Raw genomic sequence first — 26,687 nt, forward strand, 5'->3', positions numbered from 1 at the left:
ATACACTTAACAAGTGGTACGTAGATGAAACGACTTAAATATATACAAACCAAGAATTGCTTTATGGATGTTTTTCAGCGACTTTTTATTAGCATTCCCTAACACCTTACCTGTGATCGATTTAAGATCTATAAAACGTGAGCAATTAACACTTCAAAAGATAGTCAGCAAGTAATCCTAGTTGAATGTTTTCTGTATCACATCCTGGTTCTCCTTGATTTTGTGATCTCTCGGATTTAACACCAACTCTAATTTCTGCAATGGGGACATCTACAGTGAAGGGGAAGGGCTTTGATCAATGGCAGAGGGGAATTAGGGCTCCACCCCACTAAATCACACGACTTCCAGTTGTCTATATTCATAGACAAAGGTTTACTCCTATGATGTGCTTCTCTGTGTTGGTGGGCAAAAGGAGTAGTCACACTTTCTCTGCTTCTAGCATGGACACAATACTTGCTTTTATAAACTGAGAATGATTTAAAAAAAAATAAATGCAAATAAACATTATAGAAGGCTCATTTCATACACTTTTAAAAATTGTGAGTTTCTTGTTCAAACTATACATAGACAGACACACATCTCGCATAATATTAAATCTTGAAGAGAAACACTTTTCAAGCCTAAAGTTTATGTCAAAAAGTCATTCTTCTCTTCAAGTTATAAGTCATTTTGATTTTAAATATAAACTCAGAGGCAGAATATCTTGAAAGCTTAACTGGTTTTATTTTTATCCTTCTTTTCAGCATGAGGTGAACTGTAGCTCAGGTCTTCAAGTTGCTGTAGATGTAGTTATGATATAAGTGTGAATAAATCTAAATAATTAAACTAGTTTGAAGCTTTCTAAGTAGACAGAGCACATAGAAAGATAAATGTGTCTGTCTTTTTGTTTTTTAGTCAATTTGACTGGCCATGGTATTCAGTGATGGTGAGTAGAGAAGGACTTGCCAGAAAAATACTCAGGTCATTTACCACAAAGGAGCAGAGCTGAAGGACCTTATTAAGTTATAGGCTTACAACACTTTCAGGACTTCCTGTAGTCCTGCAGCTAACAGTTCCCAGGCTGAGATTTATACCCCCACTTGCATCTCCTACCACACTTCTCTCTATGCTCTAGCTGTACTGACTCTAAATCCCTTGAATGAGCCATACTCTTTCTGTGTTTCCTGTATGTTAGATAATCTACCAGGAACCTTCTAGACCGATCCCTCCTCGTCTCATCACCTGACTAATGACCACTCATCCTTTGGGTCTTAGCTCAGACATCACTTTCTTAGGAAAGCCATCCCTAATCACCCCTCTCCCCATCCACACTCACACACATACACACACAGCAGACTAAGTTAAACCCCCAAGCCCCTCCTCCCCATAGTACTGGCCACCTCTCCTTCTGTACCTTCGTAGCATTTGTTGTTCTTGTTTGGTGTCTGTTTTCCCCACAAGTCTGTAACACCATAGGGAGAAAGATAGCATGTCTCATTCTCAACTGAACCCTGAGCATAGCAGAGCATCTGGCACATAGTGAGTGCTAGGCAAATGCCAAAGGAAAGGAAGGAAGGAAGGAAGAAAGGAAGGAAGGAAGGAAAGAGGGAGGGAGGCAGAGGGAGGGAGGGAAGGAAGGGAGAGGGGGAGGGAGGAAAGATCTGTGCAAGACTGTAAAATCTCTATCCTTGTGGATTTAGAAGAAGCATATAGACATTCTCTGGTCTGGCTGGTTAGACGACACTACACCTCAAAATCTCTTTAGCTCTGGCTCGTGTTAAATCAGCTATACCTTCTACAACCATTAAGTCTGTTGAAAATGCAGCGCCTGTGTGGTTCACTGGGAAGATTCTAGAATGAAAGTCACCAGTTAGCTCAGCTAAGTGGAGGACATATTTATCCCAATTGATCTCAGGTATCGAGGGGAGAGCTATGGTCAGTCATATGTATTTGGCCCAGCTCCCTGTTCGGTGAAAAGCAAGCGATAAACAATTTCTCTGACAGAGACTGAATGGTTATGTTCCAGAAACTGCAGGGCACCACTCTGTGGGTAGAAGAATAAATCCACCCTTGACCAAGACAATCTTAATATTCTCCTCACCTTGACTAAACTTTAGACAAATTTCTTCTTGAATATGGGCCCCTTGACTTCTCTTTTGTTAGAGTATTTACTTTCAGAAATATGCCATTGTAAATTCTTTCTCTACCTCCTTTGAGATGCAAACTTGCTCCCAGCCTCTTGCCAGTTTCACAACAGAGAAATTTCTTTCTCAGGGACCTGGGAGCCATCCCTTTGAATGTGATTATCAAGAGTGATAGCAAACCCACATCTCCCAGTCTCTGTGGGAAGGTGGGAGCCTAACTTAGATAAATGGCAATTATCAAACACAGATGGCTTAATCACATTGACCAAACTCCCCTCGGTGTCCTCCAGCACTTTCTCGCTAGCTCACCCCTGCACTTAAAAACTCTCCCACCTTTTGTTTCACCAGAATTGAGTTCAGTGTCTCTCGCCTACGGAATAGTCTTGAATAAAGTCTTCTTTACCTGTTTAACTCTATCTGGTAGAATTTTTCTTTGACACCCTCTTGGGAGGGGATCACAGCCACTCACGTGAGGCTTGCTTTGGCTCATATGTACACTTGAATTAAATTGGAGCTGTATCACTCATGGCAGATGTGAATGTTCCAGAAGGTGACCAAATTTTAAAAAATTGAACCCACTGAAGACAATGTCAGTGAACTCCCATTTAGTGAGCAGAAGGATTATTTTTATTTTGGGGAGTGAGATTGTTTTCTTTTAATGCTGTTTTTTTGAAATAGCATTAGAGGGAAAAAAAAGGCATCTGGTCACTTCTAAGTGGTGCAAGTTTGAACAATACCCAGGAGCAGAATCTGTGGTTGTCATGTTTCTGACCTAGCTCAATTTTTTACCCCGTATGACGCAGCTTGTACAATGGTCTTGATAGCAGCATTGAAACCTTGCTGAGCTCTTATTGTCAAGGTGAGCACCTGAGTTTTATTTTATTCTGGTTTGGACAGCAACTGATGGGCTTTGCGGCCTAGTTGTAAAGAGCACTGGGCTTGGGAGTCAGACTGCCTGGATCCATATTCAGGTCCAGTAGGACTTCAGCTAGTTGCTGAACATCTTCTGACTCAGCAAAAGTGAGTCTCACAGAATCTGATGACTAGTAAATGCTCAATAAACATTAGTTCTTGTAATTGTTACTATCATCATCATCATCATCATCATCATCATCATCATCACTTTCACTACTGTGAAAAGCAAACAAACAGGATATTATGATTTCACAACTTTCTACTCTCCACCAAAAAAGAAAAAAGTCATTGATGGGTAGCAATGCTGGCTTAAAATAGACTTTCAGCCTTGCTGAAATGCTTCATTCATGCATAACTCTGAGCTCTATTTGTGAGACATCTGTCTTTCTCTCTCCCCACCCCGATCCCTGAATTTTTTTAGTGACGGATGGGCAGACAGAGATGAAGTCATTGAAGGTTATGAGGTGGAAGCCAACGGGGGAATCACGATAAAGCTGCAGTCTCCAGAGGTCAGGTCATTTGATGATTATTTCCTGAAACTGAGACTGGACACTAATACAAGGAATCCCTGGTTCCCTGAGTTCTGGCAACATCGGTTCCAGTGCCGCCTACCAGGACACCTTCTGGAAAATCCCAACTTTAAAAGAATCTGCACAGGTAACTTGTGTTCACAAAATCACAGAGGTTTGGTCATCTCCTCCAGCCCCATTACAGCTTGTTAAATGAGAATAGAAGATGTCAGCACTGGAGATCCAAAGACTAAATTGCCCTCTTATTTTATAAAATAGCTAGAATGAGGAGGGAGTGTATACTGCCCCAGGGATTCATGTTTCTGTATTCTAGAAAGATTGCTGTGGTCTCTGGTGGAGTAAGTAGTAAGAAGAGACAACAAAAGTCAAGGAAAGGCAAACTGAGAATTCAGGTATCTAGGATTCAAGCCACAGAGAAGAGATTTTATCGCAGGCATGCTTAGGCGATGTTAGCCGCAGACAAAAGTAAGCAGCGCTGGTTTGATCCCTTTTTCTTCTTTGTGACTTGCTTTGATATACAAGTCAGGAGAAGATGAGATAATGTCATCCAAGGCCATACCACCAATGTGTGTGTATAGGTGGCAAGAGACTCTGCATTCTCCTCTGTAGACAGGAACGATGATTCCCAGTGGGAAAGATACTTCTCATGCACTGCTCACTAGAGGCATGCCAGGAAAGGGCAGCTCATTGTTCCAGGTCTTTCAGGGCTTGGTAAACTCCACGGGAAGTCCTCCTCCTTGCCTACCAGGAACTACTATAACCCAGACTTCTTAGCATAGTAACTTTTATGATATTGTTATTACTGCATGGACATTTTGCTATCCCTTATCCTTTTTCAGTATTATCTATACTTCAAAGATAGGTCATCTTTGGTCTACCATAGTACTATTCAAAGCCAGTGTCCATACAGGGTTGATAACATAGCATGATGGCCAGGCATTAAGGACTCTATCTGTGACCAAGTTTGTATTGTAGCACAGTGGTTTACACATATTTCCTGTAACTACGCTGAGAAGATATTATTTAGAAAGGTCTAGAACCCATTTGTTCATAAAACACTCATGTATAAAACACTGTAAACAGCAAAAAAAGGAACAGAGAGCTGTATAATCCATGACACTGGACCTAGAGAAACTTGTGGTCTCTGGGCAAATCAAAACAGATCATACACATGATACAGATAAATAATAACCAGAGACAATGGGTTTTTATAAGACAGGGTAAGAATATGGCTAGCTACATAAAATATTTCTAGTTTTAATAATATTCATATTTTGATGTTAGAAAATTCTTTAAAATGCCAATATATTTAAATGCAGTGATATATGTCTGACTTAGCAGAGTTAACTGAGAAACTGCCTGAGATGGATCTATTTTCAATCAATCAAGGTTTCTAGAACTTCCTTGATATGGTTTCTTGGCAGGCTGAGAGCGAGGAGGAGGGGAACGGAAATGCTGAGTAGCTAACCATTTTTGTCACATATGTATCTCTACTGACTTTTCCTTTCTCTCAAATAAGAGGCAAACACAAATTAAGAATTCTAATGGGCTGATGAACCACCTAGCTCATTCTCCTAATTTGCAAAATAAAGATATTGAGGATGGAGGGGCCACAGTTTCCCAGAGGTTAATGGCAGCATGGAATTAGAACACACACCTCCCAAATACCACAATGCTTGACTGCTTTTGGACTGAGCGTTTAGTAATATATTACCTTGTATTGTTCTCTGTTTCCCAATGAATGTTGTTTTCATTCTTGAACTGTAAGATCTTTGAAGATAACCCTTATAGAACCCTACGCAACATTGATCTCTGGACTCTCAGTCATTTCTTAGTAGTGAATTGATCAGTTAATTTATATTGTTTTCCTCTAGGAAGTCAATGAGTTTTACTTTTTTTAAAGGAAAAGTTAATGACTATTATTTTTTAATTAAAATGTATTTTATTCATTCAACATTCAACAAAACTTATTGAGCACCTACTATGTGCAATGCTTTATTTTAGGAGATGGAAATAAACAGAAACAGAAGAGGAAAAGAACTGTTATCAATAACCTTACATTCCAGTGCAGAGAAACAAACAGTAAACAAAAATAAATTAAGCAAAATATATTCTCATTTAATTGATCATAAAAGCATCGGAGAAAGTAAAGAATGGGAGTAGGGAATGATGGGGTGGAGGGATTGCAATTTAAAAGAGAATGGGCAGAGAATGGCTCACTGAGGAGGTGACATTTGATTCAAGGTGTAGAGGCTATGAGAGAGTGAGCCATGTAAACAGTGGGGAAGGACATTCCAAGCAGAGGGAATAGCAAATGAAAAGAGGTACCAGCATGCCTGGCTTAGTGGAAGAAGAGTAAGGATCCCAGGCTGGCTGGAGCCAGCGAGTGCGTGGGAGAACAGAGAGGCCCGCAGGAGAGTAGATGGTGCAGCCTTGTGAGAACTTTGGCTTTGTTCTGAGTGAGATGGGAAGCCACGGGGAAGTTCAAGCACCGCAGACACATGATGGCCTTACTCTTTTCTGAACAGAATCACTCTTGCTGCAGTTTTTAAGCTTCGACAGAAGGGAGAAGGGCAGAAGGAAGCAGAGCAGCGAGGAGGCTGCTGTAATAATGCAGGTGTGAGGGTAATGGGTTGGGCCATGGTAGCAAGCAAGATGGAGAGAGGCGCTTGAATTCTGAGTGTATTTTGAACGAGAGCTGAGGGGATTTGCTGACAGAATTGTTAAGAATGACTCTGGTCTGAGCAACCAGATGGGGTTGCCGTTGACTGAGATGGGGAAAACTCTAGGAAAAGCAGGCTGGGAAAGGATCAGGAGCTAGATTTATGACAAGTTAAGTCTGAGATGCGTGTTAGTGGTGCAAGTATTCGTGCTCCTTTGACATTTTGTTTCATTGGTAAAATTCAGAATACTGCTTATTAAACATGCTTGGATGTCTTTATGTAGGATTTCCAGGAAACTACCTTGTGACCTGAGCTTTTAAAACAAAAGTTAGAACTCTGCAGCCATGTACAATAACATTTTGGGTTTCCACTTGTCACAGTACATGCAAATGTCAAGGTTAAAGTCTGAATCTGGTTAACGTTCATGGCAGAAAATAACAACTTGCACATTCATGAATTGTGCTGACATTATGCTTGACTCTCAAAGCTATTTTTAACTATTTAAAGCTTTAATAAACATATTTACGTTTGCATTTCATTCTGGAGTCAAGTTCAGCAAATATTTCTTTCTCTTCTTAGTTCCAAGGAAGGCAGAAAGCTTATTTAACTTTTCCACTTGGAACTAAATCATAAAATTTATTGATCTTTTCTTCTGGAGAAATCCTCAAATTTTATCTTTAGCAGTGCTTGTCTATGTTATCTATGTGTGTGTGCATTCATGTGAACTTACCTTGCTCTTCAATTTTGATGTCTGTATTTCTGTGAAACTGGCTTTAATGTTATTGGAGAACATAAACTTTCACTTCACATATCACTTTTGCTAGTTGAGATCCTTGAATATCAAATGAATTCCATAGTCTTCTAATGAATATACAGATACACTTATGAAAATTAGTGTGAGGAATTAGATTTAACCTTTCTATACTCTTGAAAGCTACTGTCACTCATTTTTACCTCTTCTAATTGGGTCACTTTCGGTGTTTTGAAAAGTTTTGATATTGCAGTTAGTTTCCATAGAAACCTTTATTGAGCTTAATCTCAGATGTCACTACTTAAATAAAGAGTTCGTGTACACTAGATTGTCAGTTTGAATATTCAGGGTCCTGAGCCCAGGCTGAATAACTTGGGAATCATTGTAGCTAATTAAAAAGTACTTCATGCAAAGTCTACATCACTGCTTAATTAGTTGAGTACATCAAGGGATTGGAGTTGTGTTGGGAAAGCACTAATCGAGACGCCAAAGCCTAATTTCTAAAAAATTAATCATTGTTAGGACAGTGGAAAGAGTATATATATAGCAAATCAAAGTCACTCTTTTCTAATAGATGTCTTAGTTGCTTACAGCATTTGTGTTGTTTGCAGTGGCATAGTGCTTTATCATTGCTGATGAGAATTGCTAGAAAGATTCCACAGAAGCTGACTGAGTTTAGCATTTGGAAATTCAAATCTGGTCCAACACTGACTCAGCTGTATATCTGCCACATCTTGGACAACCTTACTCAACTTCTGAGTCCCAATTTCTGCAACTGTAACCTGGTAACAATTGCTACTTCACACCGGTGTTGTGAGAATTGAGTGAAATAGTACCAGTGCAATACTTTGTAATCTGTAAATCCCTACATAAATGTAAAGTGTTGTTATTAGCAGCATGCCTCACCAGAAAGCAAATAAGGTATGACATGGATCAACTCATTAAAAATTACTGTTTTTGAAATTACAGACTTAACCTGACTACATTCCAAGACGTGACAACTAGAAAAAAATAAGCACACAACCCTTAATCAACCGTCCTTACACAATGCCAATATAGATATTTTCTTTTATTTTTTCTAGGTAGACTTTTATAATTTTTTTCTGATTATCAAAGCAATACATACTTACTATGATTATTGTATGAAAATTGTAAATGTAAAAAAACATAAGAAAGATGAAGAGCATTAAGATTTGCTCTTGGGGGCCAGCCCGGTGGTGTAGTGGTTAAGTTTGTGCACTCCACTTTGGTGGCCTGGGGTTCACAGGTTCAGATCCTGGGTGTGGACCTACACACCACTCATCAAGCCACGCTGTGGTGGCGACCCACATGCAAAGCAGAGGAAGATTGGCACAGATGTTAGCTCAGGGACAATCTTCCTCACCAAAAAAATAATAATAATAATAAAAAAAATGGAAAAAAAGATTTTTCTCTTATATAACCACTGTTAATTACTGTTAGATTTTTGATATATTTCTACTAAATACACTTAAATTTTTGATGTATTTTTGTCTTTATGTAGTTTTAAATCATGTAGTTAATACTATTTTATATATTGCTTTTTAAAATGAATACGGCCTTTTCTTTTAAATTTATGAATTTCTTTTTGTCCTTAAATTCTTTCATTCTTAATGGCTGCATAACATTCTGCAAACAGTAAGCTATAACTTATTTAACCATTTCATTTTTCCTACATGGTTAGGCTGTTTTCAATTCTTCACAAATTAAATTAAAAAGCTGCAGCAATGTAATAAAAATTTTTTTCTAAAAATTCTTCTTTTTTGCATTTTGGATAATTTTCTTAAGATATAATTCTGGAAGTTGAATTACTCTATCACAAGATATGAACATTTCTAAGGCTTTTGAAAATAGAGAGTTCCAAAAGGCAACTCCTACCAGCACTGCATGAAATTCTACAGACTTTTTTCATTTTGTGTTGCATAGTTATAATCATAGTGTGCATATCATTCTGTATCTTATTTTCACATGGGATCACACTTTACTTTTTTGGTATTGCTGCATGGCCTTTATAAGCACCACTTTAATAGCTCCATAATATTCTACCCAATGAAAATACTATAATTACTTAGCCATTCTTATATGGTTGGACACTTAGGTTGCTTCCCATTTTCCTTCTTACAAAAAAACACTGAATATGGTACAGAGAGTTTTTATGTTGTTGTTGTTGCTATTTTTGGATTGTTCCCTCACCATAGATTCCTAAATATATAGTTATTGATGTAAGAACATGACTGATTGGGGATCTCTTAAAGTCGTATATTACCATTGTTTTACAATATGACAATGTTAAGATTTACTGTGGCCAGCAGTACATTGAGTGTATGAGTTTACCAGGTTCACTATGTTCTCAGCAGCCTTTTTCACAGTCCAGTGAATTTACAAGAATAATTTCACTTTCTCCTTTTATTCTCTGTACCAATTGGGAACAGATGGGCACAATGTTTTTTTAAAGCGACTATATCCATGCATTTGGTTATTATCCAAGACATAACGAAAGAATTTGGATGGTGTCTGTAATGCTCACCAACAGCTCAGAACTAGTAGGATAATGACAACTGGTCTGATATAACATAATTTCAAGACTTCCAAGCATAGTACACTTGCCCCAGGAGCTTGGAGACTGCCATTCAAAAATTTTAGATTGGGACTAATTTTTATAATATATTTGCCTCGTTATTAGGTTTCAAACGTTTTGGACTTTCTGTTTTGAATTAACTTATTATGTGAGGCTGCATGAGATTGGTCTATTACAGTTTGATCTAGATTAAGATGGTCTATAAGCTGAGATAGGTTCCAATTTGCTTCAGCCCATTAGGTTCGAGGGTAATAACTTCTATTTACCTTTGGGAGTTTGGCCCCAATGCCAATATGCACTCCTGAAGAATATCATTTGCCTTCAACCAAGAAGTTGGCACTGTTAATTGGAGTTTGTGGAAGACTTCAAAATTCTCTACCCGTTCTTATATCCATGCTCTTTGAAATATGACTTTGTAGCTCCCCCCATTAAGGGGTAGAGTTTTGTTCCCTACCTCTGGAATCTGGTTTGAACTTACAGCTTACTAGCTCCCAGTCTAGGCCTCCAGAAACTTAACTTCACCTATTTTCTTTCTTGGAGTTCTCCCTCAGCCATCTGTACAAGCCTGAGTTAGCCTTCTAGAAGATGAGAGATAACATGGAGCAGATGCAGGATGACCTCTCAGTTGAGGTCATCCTGAATAAGCCAGTCCTCAGTCAGTTCGCTAGCTGACTGACTATTGACACATAAACAAGCCTAGTTGAGATGAATCATGTCCAACTCAGGGCAGCGGAGCTATACGATTGACCCCTAGACTCATCAACTCAAATAAATATTTGTTGTTGTTGGGGTGGTTTGTTATGTAGCATTATTGTGGCAATAGATGACTGATAAGGGTCTCTATAGCCTTATAATCCATGATCATCACATGGTGCAATAGTTGGTTTAGTTAAACTAAGGAACATAAATCTTCAACCCAATGCTAGAATTCTCAGTCTTTCACCCCTATGAGAAAGTATTGTACCCTGTACCTCATGGAGCAAAGCCAAACATTTTTCTAAATCCTGCGAGGATTCCAAAGCCCCCTGACCCAAGACAGTAAAACACTTCTACTTAGGAATTCCAGTGTGCATACAGGAAGTGCTGACAAATGGGACATAGTCATAGCTGAGCCAAACAAACTCCATCAAAACAAAACAGTTACAGATTCTCATGCAGTGCTGGTCGAAGTTGCCTTATGGAAATATATTTCCAAGGCTTAGGGTGCTGTCTTAGTCCATTTGGACAGTTATAACAAATTACCATGGACAAAGTGGCTTAACAAGAAACATTTATTCCTCATAGATCTGGAGGAAAGGAACTCTGAGAGCAGGGTGCCAGCATGGTCACACTCCGTGAGAGCCCTCTTCTTGGTTTCCTCATAGGATGGAGAGAGAAAGGAAGTAAGCATTCTTCTTCTAAGGGCACTAATCCCATCACAAGGGCTCCAACTCAAGACCTAATTAGCTCCCCAAATCCCTATCTCCAAACACTATCACATTGGAGATTAGGGCTTAAACATATGAATTTTGAAGGGAGACAAACATGGCAGATGTGTTTATATCTTTTGGTTGGAAGAATAAAGGTGAATTGACCTTGTGTCGCACCTGGACATTATAATTTCTCAGACCAATCTCATTAATTATCACACATGGATGAAGCTCTGGAGATAATATTATACTGTAAGCACAATCTTGGTCTGCTTCTCTCTCATTGATATTTTTGACCTACACTGCCAAATGTGAGAGCCAGTAGCCACGTGTGTCTGTTTATATTTAAATTTAAATTGACTAAAGTTAAATGAAATTAAACATTCACTTCCTCAGTCTCCCTTGCCACATTTCGTGCGTCAATGGCCATATGTGACTAGTGGCTACATCTTGGACAGCACAGACGCAGAAAATTCCCATCACTACAGAAAGTTCTACTGAACAGTGCCGCATTCTACCTTTCCAACTCCATAAAAGCGAGTTTGATTGTTTCTATAATTATTTGGGTCTAATTCGCAAGTCAGTGTTTCCAGCATGATGGACTTGTTGAATAGCCTGACCAACTACAAACAGCTGAAAGAGGCAATGAGCAAAGCCTTCCTTCCACTTTGCTTGATGATTCCACAGAGATGCCACCCCAAACAGGGCGGACTGATTCCTGTAAAGACCGGGCATGTCTTCACTTGCTTGTTTAAGTTCAGTATAGTTTCTTATTCCATGTCATTTTAATGATTGATTGGACTTATAGAAACATGTACGTGTTCTCTCATCCAAAAGTCATAAAGAGGTGTCTACCTGGTGGCGTAGTGGTTAAGTTCACACTCTCTGCTTCAGCAACCCAGGGTTTGTGGGATCGGATCCCAGGCATGGACCTACACACTGCCCATCAAGCCATGCTGTGGCGGCGTCCCACATACAAAGTAGAGGAAGATGGGCACAGATGTGAGCTCAGGGACAATCATCCTCACCAAAAAAAAAAAACAAAAACAAAAAAAACAAAAAAGAGTCATAAAGGTTGATGCAAGGGCATACGTTTTCCATCCTTTTACTTTATATACATCTTGATTCTGTTCCCAAAGGGCTTGAATAATTTTTTAGAATCAAGCAGAATAGACTTGAGGTATAAAAAGGGAAATTCTTTGAGGCCTCCAACACTCATTGTAACAGGGACCAGTTAATATTTTCTCTTTTAATAGAAGCATTGAATTTACAATTGTATAATGTTGGATATCTGATGAGCCTTTTCACTACGTCTGCAAACTAGTTACCTAGAGATTGGCCTAAGGTGCATATACTGGTGTTATTACTAGGTGTTATTACTAGAATTTGGTTCAATCTGTTCATAAATTCTTCAATTAGATCAATTGAAGAATTCTCCCTATTAAACAATTCTCCCTATTAAACAATTTATATATTTCCAAAGTTGAGTACTCCCTCATATGGTCCAGCCTGCCTTCTGAACAAATTTGAGAGTTTTTAATAATTAAAATCTATGACTATTCTTCATAAAGAATTCATCCTGGCATAAGAGGCTTAGTATATATTTGGATGGTCCCAAGTGGATACATATGGGCTTACTCTATATCCTATAAGTTGTGTAGCTTCTCATCAGGAGGATAGTTTTCATTTCATGTCTAGTGCACATTTGCTGCTGGGGAAACTCACATGAAGTAAAGTCATAATTTCAGCCATCATAATAAGTTATAGTCCTTTTATGATGGGTATGACCAAATATACTTGGAGTTCCAGCCCATTTGCTCTTTTTCTCCTATTTTTTATATTTTTATTGAGGTATAATTGAAGTACAGTAAATTGCACATATTTAAAATGAACAATTTGATAAATTTTTACATATGTGTATGCCCATGTAACCACCACCACAATCAAGATAATAAACATCATTCCCCAAATTCGTTTTTGTCTCACTGAAAATTCCTCCCTCCCACCACTCCCCACCCCCTCCACCCCCATCCATAGATGGCCACTTACTGATTTTCTGTCACTATAGTTAATTTGTAATTTCTACACTTTAATATGAATTGTGAGTACATTGTGAGCTCTTGTCTGCCTGCCTTCTTTCACTCTGCACAATTATCTTGAGATACATCATTGTATTGCATGTACCAACAGTTCAGTCCTTTTAATTGCTGAGTAATGTTCCATTATATGGATTTATCACAATTTGTTTATCGATTCACCTGGTGATAGGTATGTGAGTTGTTTCCAGTTTTTGGTTATTACAAACCAAGCTTCTGTGAACATCCATGTACAAGTCTTTGTATAGATCTATGCTTTCTTTTCTTTTAGGTCAAGTCCTAGTTGCGGAATGACTGGATCCTGTGGAAGGTGTATGTTTTCCTTCTCCTTTTTATTTCCCTCTTGGTCCCATTCATTACAGAAATATATGACTGGGAAAACAGCATCATAAAGGGATCAAACACTGAGAAGATAAATGACTTGTTAGAGTTTAAGAGTCAGTGAGACTTTTGAGCTAGTTCTTGAGGAATCTGGTCCATCATTCCATTATTTCTGCTATTTGGAGGTAATGGTTAAGATGAAGGGAATATTTTATACCCGTATTATGAACCAATCATTAGGCATGATTCTTTATTTGTTATTATGGAATTAAGATTGCCATCTCTCTGAACAACCTCCTGAGTGTGTTCCATGGTGGTAATTTCTCTAGTGGCTGCTTTTTCTGAAAACCAACCTCAAACCCCAAGTTATAATACACATGTGTGCCTTAATGAGTGGGGCATGGCTCTATATAATCAGCCCACCTGTTACACTTACAGTCTAGTTCCTGTGTCTCTAGGACACAGTAGTACACTTGGGACATTATACTTCATATCCGGGAACTGCTTGTCCAAACTCACACCAAAGAGCTATGTGAAGTAATGTCAAATCTGCTATCATAATCACCTAGACCTATGTCAATGTCATGTCATAATTTTATACGGCCATTCTATTTATTTACTAATTTACCTTTCTCTGGAGGGTCACTGGCTGGTAAACAACAGGTTATGACACAAATCCTTATAGAAGTTTGGTGGGCATTCATGGACACTACATGGGGACAAGTATTTAAAATTTGCTAGAAATGTCAATGAATTGAATCCATGGGGACTTGCCTCAAATAGATCTGGATCTAATACTCCAATCCATTTGGATAAATTAGTAACTCAACCCCTAGAATGATATGAATAAGAAGCTTGTCCTTCAGAGCAGTAGTTCTCAAGCTTGGCTTATTAAAATCATCAAGTACACATCTACTGTACAAATCTGGGTCCTACAATGCATCAATTGAATCAGAATCTCTAGGGTAGGGCCAAGCAGTTACAGTAAGAACAGGAAGAAATTCATACTTAAAATTTATGAGCTCTTTAGCTCTTTTTTTTTTTTTTTCAATTTTCAAAATTTAGAACCATGTATCACTGTCCAAGCTGAGAGCTTGCCAAGGTTTTGGTCCCGGCAGTGGCAGCTGTGGTGGCTAATGAGAATTTAGTAATTTCTAACACTGAATCAATCTCTTCTGTTTGTTTTATTTATTGGTAGGCTTGTTTGAAGCATTGGCATTTCAAAACCAATAAGTCATGGCCAACCACTGTGTTTCTCTATGTCCAGATCAGGCAATTGCTAAATGTATTACTTTTCTGTTACCGCCATAACAAATTACTACAAATACAGTGGCTTAAAACAACACAAATTTATCATCTTATGGTTATGTAGGCTAGAACTTGAACAAGGTCTCATTGAGCAAAAATAAAAGTGTCAGCAGAGCTGCATTCTTTTATGAAGGCTCTAGGGGAGAATCTGTTTCCTTGCTTTTTCTAACTTCTACGGGCTGCCCACATTTCTTGGTCATGGGCCCCTTCCTTTTTATTCAAAACCAGCAATGTTGTATCTCTCTGGCCCTTCTTCCATAGTCACATCTCTCTCTGACCACAACCAGGGAAGGTTCTCCAGTTTAAGGACTGATGATTAAATTATGCCCACCTAGATAACCACAGATAATCTTCCCATCTCAAGGGAGGATTAATCACATATGAAAAGTCCTTTTTGTCTTTTAACCTAATTTATCCACAGGTTCCAGGCTTTAGGATGTGGGCCCACTATTCTGCCTACCACAGAGCAAGGGATTAGCTTCTCTCAGACCTTTCTACTAGCTACTTCAGCTCTTTCTCTTACAGCAGCCCTGCCTCTGTTGACAGCTGCCAAGAGAGCAGGATATAACTCTTTAGGAGCAGATTTAACAAGACAATTTCTTTGTAGTAAAGTATCTCGGCAATTGAGGACATGTGCCCCTGGCTGACCAGAATAGTATCTGAATGCATGGACCTCCTCATTTTACATGTCCTTAATCCCTGTTGTTTGGTTTTCCATTGTTGGGGTTGCTCTTCTGCACCCCCACATTGAGAACATCATAAACACCATGCTCGGACCACAGAGAAACAAAGAACTAATTTTCCGGATGATTCAACCTCCTGTAAGCCCACAATTAGAGAAGCATCCTTACAGATATTCTCTGTCCCTCGTCTCTCAATTGGCTCCATATAATGATTTTCCATCTTTATCCCACAGACATACAGCAAGATATCAGACATTTTCCAGGAGCCTGGCTGTACAGTAGAGCTAGAGCCTGGGCCTCCTGGTGAATCAGAGTTTGTCCTTTTTCAATAGTTTTTCATTCATCTATATATTAATTAATGAGTGAATGTGAGTTGGTTTAAAGAAAAGATACAGATCATTTCATTCAGCAAAGGTCTGGAGAGGTACAAACAGAGAGGTCCTGAGCTCAGTGGCCATACGCACCCCTGTCTTCTCTGGTATCTTGCCCTTGCACCCAGGAAAAATAGCTATGACTGCACCACCTCAATATTCAAGTCCTAGGTTTCCATTTTTAAATTATCTTTGGGCTTGCTGAGCAATATAAAGTTATTTATTTTTTTCTTTATTGTCATCTTCTAAAGTTATAGCCGAGAACAACACAAACTCTGCCAAAGGCTGTCAATTTAACTAAGCTTATTTGAGCTTAGTGTCCCTTGGGCCTATATATTGTGCTTTTTCTGCATTCCCTGTCAAATTTGGATTTCGATTTAGATAATCATTAGTTCCAAGGTCTGACCATAAGGTTTGCTCTTAGTAAGGGTGAAAAGATCCAGAGTTTCTCACTTGTTGAGTAAAGTGGACTTCTCATCGAGATTTTTTAACTGCCTGTTTTTAGCACTCCATATTTTAAAAATTTCATGGAGTATTAAATAGAAATCAAGAAATACAAAATGGAAACAGAAATCGATTAGGATAGACTAGGTTGCAGTAACTAATGCAGTAACTAATGTAATGTAGTTGCAGTAACTAATGCCCCTCAAATTCCAGTACCATCAAACTACAGACTTACTTCTGGCTTATGTTCCATTTCATTGCAGGGTTTCCATACCTCTTCTCCAGGTCATCTTTGCTCCAGAACCAGGCTGAGAATACAGCCTCTATCTGGAACATTGCCCATTATTACAGAGGAAAAAGAGGGTGTGGCAAATCATGTGCTGGCTCTTAGAGTTTCTACTTGGAAGTGACATTCACTACTTCTGATACTATTTCATTGGCCAAAGAAAACTACACAGGCCTGGCCTGGTGTCATTGAGAGGAGAAGTACCATCCTCTCCCAGGAAAAGGCAGCAAACATTTTGTGAACAACAATAGAATCTACCACACTCTGTCCTTCTGTTTGAAATTATTTAGATAAATCTCATTTCTTCACGCAACATACATTCATCCACTCTCCAAGGGGGACAACCCAAGAGGCCCATCCAATCACCAGGCTCAAAGTTGGGGATTGTATGATATTCTCTACATAAATCTGACCATGATTCCTCTTCTTTCACAGTTCCATGGGTGAAAGAGACAAGTTAGCTGGCCCCTCTGCATCAAATGTATAATGGGGAGCAACAAAAGAATTACAAAAATAATCCTTTTGGAAAAGGCAGAGTCTTAGAGATATACAGCAGTGATTGGTCCATAGAAATTCTGAAATCCCTCTGGGAAGATATTGCAAGTGTCCTTTACTGATTTTGAGAAATGTTCCCTGAGTGTGCTCTGATGTGCTTCCTGGGAGAAGCTCTAGTCTAGTATTCTCCACGTCCCTTGCATCCAATCTCAGGAAAGTCCTTTCTTTCCCATCATCCTCCTTGGCCTCTTCTGATGGGGCTTTGCAGACTGTCTTCTTTGGGGGCCAAGCAGCTTTCTCAATCTGCTCCCTGGGCCTAAAAGTTTGGGGCTCAAGGACCATTCTAAATCTTCATGGGTCACAGTCTCTTTTAGTGTAGGCTGGTAGCTTTTGCTTTTTCTAGTAAAACTCTTTCAAAAAACGTAGCTTCCTCTTTAACTAGATTATCCATCACAACATGTACCAAACCATGCCTACAATTCTTTTTAGAGAAGCCTCACCTTCCAGACTTAATTTTAGGAACCTTGAGGCTAACAGACTTCTAATGAAAAGCCACAGTCTTAGTCCCCTCTCTCTTCGCAATTTTCTTCATCTCAAAGTTTTGTGAGAGCCAAATAAATTCCTTAAGAGAGTTTATCACAAGAATCTGAGTTTTGATTTGGTCTTTGCCATGAAGCTGAGTTTTCATTGGCCCTTTGTGGCATAAAGACCTTCTCAGTTTTATCTTTTAAGAGTTGGAAGTGAGAATCAATTTCATCTTCATCTCCGTACATTTAATATTCCTACCTCCTTGCCTAAACACACAAACTCATTTGATAGAACATCTGCCTTCCAAGTTATTACAGGTGACTATGTTACCGAATATTTTGCCACTGCACAATAATGGATTAATGTCCTTTTAGACCCTGGTCACAGTGTTCTTGCTATCTGCTGCCTGTTTCTATAAGCCTCATATTTTATGGTTCATTATTGTCTTTGTTATTGTAGCATCTCCCTACTTTTAGGTACGAATTTTCATATTGGTCAGGATATACTGTTATAGCAAATGACCCCTAACTTAATGTCCCATGACAGAAATAATTGTTTCTCATCATGCCACACATCCACTATGTGTTAGTTAAGACTCTGCTCCATGTGTTCTGCACTCTGGGAGCCAGTCTGATAAGAACAGCTTCTATCTGGGACATTAGTAATTGTGGCAAGGGAACAGAGCTTGGCCAATGTGATCTGGATTTAAAGCTTCTGCTAAAAGTTACACATGACATTTCACTAATATTTCATTGATCAAAGCCAGTCCTATGGTCCAGCCAAATGTCAATGGAGACAAGAAATATAACCCATCTCAAGGGAAAGCATCTAATATGCGTGAGCAATAGCACAATCTATGAAACTATTAATCCAGGAGTAGCACTACAGCCATTTATTTCAGGGAGAGGGTCTTGTGCATACAGCATATTTTTAAAACTTTTGGACTTTTTAACTCACTTAAACCTTTAATCGACAGAATTACTGTGTCAAAATGCCTTGGAAAATTTTTGCCAAAGATGAAGAGAAATTTCCTTCTTTACTAAATTAATAGTAGTAGTTTTTATTAAGACAGTGAATGAAAGATTCAGAACTCCAAGACAGAGACTCATCAGCCAGAAGGGCTTGTCAACAAAATGCCTCTCTCTTCTCATCAAGGTAAGATTAAGTAATAATCAGGTATTACTGTACTGAGTTTTCATGTTTCCACTAGTGAGGTCTTCTTTGTTTAAATCCTTTGGAACTGGGGCTTATTTTCATTTTAAGAAGGACAAAAAGAAAGGAGTTCATAGTACAGGATAGTACATATGCCTCACAATCAGTTTCCCATATCATTAACAACCTACATTAGTACATTATATTTGCTGTAATTAACGAGCTAATATTGATACATTACTATTAACTGAAGTCCACATTTTTTCAGATTTTCTTAATTTTTACCTAATGTCCTTTTTTTTCTGTTCCAGGATGCCATTCAATGGATACCACATGACATTTAGTCCTCATGTCTCCTTAGGCTCCTCTTTGCTGTGACAGTTACAATATGACTTTTTAAAATATGAAAATTTTGTAGAATAAGGGTAGGGAAAATCAGACAAACTCAAGGTGTTTAGAGACAAAATACATATCTAGAGACAAAATACATGTTCTATGGCTAGAGATGGGCAACCAATGTCGCTCTGAACCACAGTGTCCTAAAGATACAATACACCAGTTGCTTACCATACTTTATAGAAATGAAGCTCTTCCTGGCATGGAGTCCTGAGATAACTTTCTCCTGGAGTCAGCATTAAGAGACCACTTTGTAATATCCTAAACATTTTCTTTAACGTCATATTTGTGGAAAATTAAGAATGGCTTATTAGGACCATTTCCTATAGCATCTTTAAGGTAGGTAGGCCAAGGTCATGATGACTAAATGCATTTCAAGTGTGGGGAGGAGGGATGGCAATGGGGTCAATCAGTGCAGCTATGAAAGCTCATTGGAGAGTTGAGCATTTCTCCTAAATAGCTGTTCCCTAAGGCTCTTCTCAAGGATTCCAGGGACAGCCAGATAAGTCAGTAGATGCTATGCCAATGGTTTCAGGTTGGACTCTCCTGACCCCACCTGACCCCATCCTTTCCCTAGCTTCTCCTTTCACGCAAGACAAGCAAAGAGATTTAAACATGCTACTTGAAGAGAAATCTCCATGGCAGGGATTTCAAGTAGGAAGACTAAAGGTCAGGTAGTTGTTGAGGCTGGGGAAACATGAGGGGCTGGATTTTGACAGTATTCCAGGCACCTCACAGATTGTGGGATAGCCGCCTGCTCTTTTTTTTGCTTCAAACTGCATTTGTTCATCTTGGTCAGGGCCAGCTGCTCCTAAAAATAAATCATATTATCTTTGGCCACATCTGTTTACAGTGCAAGTTGTCAAAAGTTTGAAGCTACCTTCTCTATGCAATTATGATATGCCAGAATCCGGATGGGATTTTCTGTAATCGCAATTATTGATGTTGTTCTCTAGGTTTAAAATTCCCCTGTGGACAGTATTGCTAATTAAAGCATTGCAACAATTAAAATAAAAGTGTGACCTACCGTCCTCAAGCTCCTTTAAAATATCCTCTCTGCCCCTTCCCCCACAACGTACACACATCAACCAATGACTTCTACTCTAGACTAGATCTGTGCATGAGGATTAGTAGATTCTTATTCAGTTTCTGGTTTTACTCTTTAATATGTGTGGCTTTGGAAAAATTTTAACATTTCAAGGCCTCAGTTGCCGCATCTGTAACATGGGAAGTAGATACTAATGTTAAAGGGCAAAGATTAAAATTAAGTGAAATAAATTATGTGATGCTCTTACACAAATATTTAGATAGTAATATGGTCTTAATGATATTATCTATCTCTTTATGTTACATAAATATATTTAAAACCATTTTACTTATCTAAACATGACATATGATATCTATCTTATTTATCTATCATAATTCTTAAATCTTATGTCCTTTCCACGTCTCTCATCAGGTTTCGCTGGTATTTCTTTTTGCTCTCTTGAATTCTCCATCTTCTAAGTTGTTAGGTATATTCACAGTCTTCCAGGATACTCAGCACAGGGAATTTATTTTTGAAGATGACTTGAAGGTTTTAGTAAGTGGTATTAAAAAAATATATAGTCTGGCCAACAACTACCCTTGAAGGATGGCCTTAAAGTCAGCTGGTTGGTAGAAAAATGGGCTTTCAGAGTATATGATAGCTTGGAAGTCAGAAGAAATCATAGGACTAGAATGGAGACAGCATATTGTCCAGTTACCATTTCAGAGAAATGAGCATTTCTTTATTTCTTAAATATTCAGAGGGAAGTATCTTTGACTACTACAGCATTTATTGTGATGGTAGATTTCATGAAACAGGAAAGCTAGTTGTCTTCTCCGTGGGGGTCTCTTATTATCTACTTTCTGTAGTTGCCTGGAGGCTAATACACTATGCACATCAGCCAATGAGAGGTGTATCAGTTTTTTACCACTTCCCTAACAAGTGATCACAAAGTTAGCAGCTTAAAATAACACCCAGCTATTGTCTCACATTTCTGTAGGTCAGAAGTCTCAATACAGCGTGGCTCAACTGAGTCTTGTGTAGTCTCGCAAGCCTCTGGGAATGAATCCTTCATAAGCTCATTTAGGTTGTTGGCTCAATTCTGTTCTTTGCAGCTGTAGTGCTGATGTCCTTGTTTCTTTGCTGCCTGTCAGCTAGGAGTTCTTGTAACAGGTTTTCCACATACTTTTTCATGCTTTCCATATGACTGCTCCAGCAAGGGTGGGTCAAGTCCCTCTCATGCTTCAAATCTCTCCAGTTTATCCTTCTGCCACACTCTTCTCTCTCCATCCAGAGAAAGTTCTCTGCTTTTAAGGCTCATGTGGTTTAGATTGGATCCACCCGGATAATCCAGAATAATCACCTTATTTTTAAAGCACTCAACCTTAATTACATTTGCAAAGTACCTTTACCATGTAATATAACATTTATGGGTTCCAGAGATTTGGACATCTGTCGGGGGGCGTTCTGTCTACTACAGCAGGTTAAAAGCTATTATCCTTATCCATTTTCAGAGCATATTGTCTTCCCAAAAGACACTTTGTTATTTCAGTTAAATTATTTTGGCAACCCCTGCCATCTAATATGCCTGAAATATAACCTCTCAGAAGAATAGTTTCTGGCATATAAATGACACTGATTTGCCTCAAATATGTGCTTACTCGGTTTTTCTTTTTTTTTTTGTATTCTCTTCTAACATGAGTAACAAATCCCCCCCCCCCCCCCATTTCTGTTGTGGTTCTTTGGGACAATGGTCAGGATAGGAATTAAGAAAATAGATTTTATTACATTTCCTGGTAGTAATGTGGGCAAACATAGATGCTGAATCATCTGTCGTCATCTAGTAGAATTCAGCTAGTAGGACAGACTCAGGTTGCCTGATAAGAGCCCGTTCCCGTCACTGAGGATGTGCTGCTCCCAGGAGGGAGTTAAGCTCCTTGACATATGGGTGCAGACAAAGGCTGCAATGGCTGCAAGTGCCTAAAAACACTTTTTAGAGAAAAAACACTTTAAGAGAAAAAAGCTTAAATTCTGGGTTGCTGATTCTTATATCCATATTTTATTACTCATAATATTTTTTGCCCAGCTCAAGCAAAAATTCTGATATTCTCTCTCCCTCTCTCTCCAATGTTTATTTCCTTCAAGTCTAAAAGGATATAGTGGGGAAAAGTTAAATCACACATTATTATTATTATAAAATACTTGTTCTTCAGGCCGATGTTCTCTTGTTCCTCCCTTTGGATTACTCGTCCTTCGGCCATTTCACTGCTTATTAGGATTTCTATTGGGAAGTGAACAGCAGCAGAGATGTGAAATACTGGTACATCTGACCCTAATTATTGGCCCCAATATAAGGTGTGGGGAATGAGAAGGTGAAAAACAGTGACCAGAAAGAGTTGGACACTTCAGTCATCCTTGCTAGTCCCCAGGATGCCAATGACAATCATGGGTAACTGAGTGGCCTTGTTCTCAACCTATGGATGACCTTTAGATAAAGATCTGGGCATATTTGGAATCCAAATTGGAGATGTTGGAGTTTGCCTAGGTCATTCTTCCTTAGTTTACAAGATGAAGAATCTGGGCCCAGAAAGGTTTACTGTCTTGTGCGTAGCCACACAATGCAAATACCACGTAAATTTTCTCCTATGGTATCTAGAAAGTCAACCCTATCATCCTCCTGGACACAGATGGGGAAGCCAAGGCCAGAATCTGTTACTCATTTACAGTAGCATTGATCAATATGAATAAACTAAGACCAGAATATAAATCTGCCATTCTCTCTCCACGTATGCTTCCCACCAACTTAGTTTGGCCAGGCGTGGACCAGTCGCAGGGAGAGCATGTGTGCTATAATAGAGTGGTTATAGGAGGTGGAAATACCCGATGTATCATTATCTGCATCTTCACATGCCATTATTGTGTCATCATGTCTTGTTTCCCATTAATAAATCACCTTAAGCTTGAGGCCTTTGTCTTGACAACCTTATTTTTCTCTCATCCCAAGACCATTCCATGGTCCTGATGATATATGACTAGACCTCATCCTTGCATGAATTCCTGTGTAAAGAATTTATCTTCCTTTGAAAGTCTTTTTCCCTTGGCAATTCAGCCAAAATTTAATGAGACAAATTATCCATTATGCAGTCTCACTGTTAAAGCAAATGTGACCCTCCCATTGCAAGTCTTGTAGGTACTATCTGCTTTCAGTCAGCAATGGTTTAGAAATCTAATAAGAAATCCCTTTCATTGACTGACATGTTGCAGATTAAGTCTGAAGCCTCTTGAACTTCACTATTGCTTCATAAATGTTGTAAGGCTTCAAAACTTGGCTGTGGTTTTGAAACTCAGCCAGGAACGTATTAATGGTGTTATAACTTGTTTTTATGCAATGCACTTTCTTCCAACTGGTTTAAAGCACCTAGTAGATTGTTTTAGTCTATCTCCACAACATGCATATGAGTTGTTGAGTGGAAGCCCTCACTATCCCCGTTTTATAAGCAAGAGCCCTAAGAGTCAATGACATAACACAAACTAACAAAGGACACGTAATTCTCTAGTAGATATCTTCCAGCTCTGAATCCCTCCCTTGGAAAGTTGCTTTCGCTACTGAGATGCCTCTTATTTGCATTATGTTGCCTTAGCTATGCTTTCAATCTCAACTTCTGCTTTAGTCTGGTTCCCAGCTCCTGGGTCCCTCTTCTCTTCATTTCCCCACCTACTTCATTTCCATCAATAACCTCTTCCTAGTTCAAGTCCTGGAACACCATTCCTAGTCTTTAAAGTGCATGAGACTCTCCCAGGGTGCTCTGGGCCTCAAAATGGTGATTCTTTTTTAGTGTATCTATGATGGAGCCCAGGAATCTTCATTTTAGCAGATACTTTAAAAGGGCCCAATGCTGATAATAGTTGAGCAAACTGCCTCACGATCAGTCCTGATGAGGAGTGGGAACAGTGGGAAGAGTTTTAGATCTTGAGCCTATGAACTATGGTCTAGTAGATTACAGGCCATCCATCCTATCTTGAATTGAGTTCCTTAGAAGCAGAGGCAGAGATTCTTTTCCTAGTGATTTCTTGAGATGTGCTCTCAAGAGAAGGAGAGGGGGGGAAGCAGCATAGGGCTGGGGAATACGCTAAGCAACATCTCAGCTGGAGAGAGGCTTCAGTCTGATCCCATGAGGATGCTCTGGAATGCAGGTTGACCTGGAGGTAGCAAGGGAGCCAGATTTTTGAACTTCAAATCAGTCAGTCATTGGCTGAGTTCTTCTATGGGGCAGAGGGTGAGAAGGGGTAGCCTTCCTGATGACACATCTCCAGTTTGTCTGAGATCAAGTCTTCATAAAAGGAGACAGCTGCGGGTTGTTATCAGCAACGCTGCAGCAACTGGGATATGAGTATTCTGGCTGGTAAAGGTGATCTGAGCAGGGCACCAATAGTATCTGCGAGATTTCTCAACTCAACAAGAGTCACCTTTGCTCCTCCTAGGCTTGAGCTCCTGGCTTTCTCATTTCCCCACCTTGAACACAGACCCAATACCTGACTCTCTATATTTCTGTGTTTAATTCCCTTTCCTGGTAGCCTCTATAGTACCGCAGTTCCTTAAAAACTTGTTCTTAATAATCCCTACCTAGAGACAGAAATCCTACGCTGGAACCTGTCCATTGAAAAGGTGCCACCTCTGGCCACTGTTAGGTTGCAGGTATCTGCATGGCTCTTCCTTTACTTCCTGTTTCCAACGTCTCAACATAGTTCTCCCTTTCCTGCTGAATGTATTTGACTTTCCCTGTCCCTAGTTCCAGGAAGGACTTCCACATTGCACAACTCCAGAAGCATCATTATCTTTGTGTTCTCTGAGAATGGCACCCTCAAGAGGTGTGCAATATAGCAGCCCAGATGATACTTCTTGGGTACAAGCTTCTGCCTCTGGACTAGATTTCTGCAGCAGTATCTGGCAGCCCACTTCCTCCCAGTCTTGGCCTCTCCCAGTCTCTCATTTTCCACGTTCTGTCTGGCGATGTCTGTATGATGTTAGGAATGTTGGGGATGCTTTTACTTCGCTATGCCTGTTTCCTTCCACTGCTTTTCCTACTTTAATAAGAATTTACAAAGGTTGTAAGATCCTAGGAAGTCATCAAATTCTATTACATCCTGCAATATATGGAAAATTAATACTGAAATTGAATGCTTCAATAAAATTACTTCACTTTGTAGAGATATTGGTAAAATGTTCACAGGATAAAATAAACAAAGGAGCTAAGCTAAACGTGCAAAATAAGGGACAGAGATATTTAGCCAACTTCCTAGCCCCTGGGATTGCTGCCTGCACAAGATTTGGCCTTCTCATAGAACTTGGGGTCAATGTGCTATGACAGAAATTCAGAAAGCACTACTTCCAATAACTTGTCTGCCAGGACATTCCTATTCTAAAGATATAGCATAGTGATGTGCTTGATAAATCAGACTTATATTTTGTGTTTATTTACAACAAAATTCATGAAAGTGAAAAAATTATAACTATTTAAAAATACTATAACAAACGTCACTATTTAATTTAAAAATAATTAGGCAACAGACAGGAATACACAATTTACAAGAAAGAAAAAGGTTTACTCCTCCTAGTAACTGAATCAAACAGAAGGAATTATTTTTCACCTATCAAGCCAGCAAATATTTTACAAGATGATAGTATGTAGTGTTGATCAGGATGTGGAAAAATAGACACTCAAATATGCAACTGATGGTAGAATAAGTGGTCGATTTTTCAATATGTATCAAGAATCTAAAGAAATATCTTGATTGAGCAATTTTACTGCAAAGGATTTATACCAAGTAAATGATCAGATATGCAATGATACAAACATTTGTGTTCAAACAAGAAAAATAAAAACTTCCCATATTCCTAAGACACAACATAGCAAATATTACATAAATGCTGGTATATATATTTTTAAAGCCTTTATTTTTTTAGAGAAGTTTTAGGTTCACAGCAAAATTGCAAGGAAGGTGCAGAGATTTCCCGTATACCCCCTGCCCCTACACATGCATAGCCTCCCCATTATCAACATCCCCCACCAGAGTGGAGCATTTGTTATAATTGATGAACCTACATTGACCCAAGCTTATCATCTATAGTTTATGTTAGGTTTCACTCTTGGTGGAGCACATTCTATGGTTTTGGACAAATGTATAATGACCTGTATCCACCATTACAGTATTATACATAGAATTTTCACTGCCCTCAAAGTCCTCTGTGATCTGCCTATTCACACCACTCGTCCCAGCCCCTGGAAACCACTGATCTTTTTACTGTCTCCATAGTTTTGCCTTTTCCAGAATGTCACATAGTTGGAATGATGTTGTATGTAGCCTTTTTAGATTGGCTTCCTTCACTTGGCAATATGCATTTATAAGTTTCTTCCATGTCTTTTCATGCCTTGATAGTTATTTCTTTTTACCACTGAATTATAGTCCATTGTCTGGGTGTACCACAATTTATATATCCAATTGCTGGTATATTTTTACCGTGGAAAATAATGGCCCCATTTTACTGGGCTCTGTTAGGTATCTAAGTTAACTTTTTCAATGATGATGTAATC

General features: G+C 38.9%; 1 protein-coding gene across 1 annotated transcript in view; it reads left to right on the forward strand.

The window, feature by feature from the left end:
* GRM1 (glutamate metabotropic receptor 1) overlaps positions 1-26,687 on the forward strand; it is a 392,786-nt gene that overhangs the window by 281,291 nt on the left and 84,808 nt on the right. The window contains 1 exon segment of the mRNA XM_058534236.1: positions 3,460-3,695. Coding sequence (XP_058390219.1) covers positions 3,460-3,695 — 236 coding nt within the window.

This window comes from Diceros bicornis, chromosome 39 (assembly GCF_020826845.1).
Source record: "Diceros bicornis minor isolate mBicDic1 chromosome 39, mDicBic1.mat.cur, whole genome shotgun sequence".
Classification (NCBI taxonomy): domain Eukaryota; kingdom Metazoa; phylum Chordata; class Mammalia; order Perissodactyla; family Rhinocerotidae; genus Diceros; species Diceros bicornis.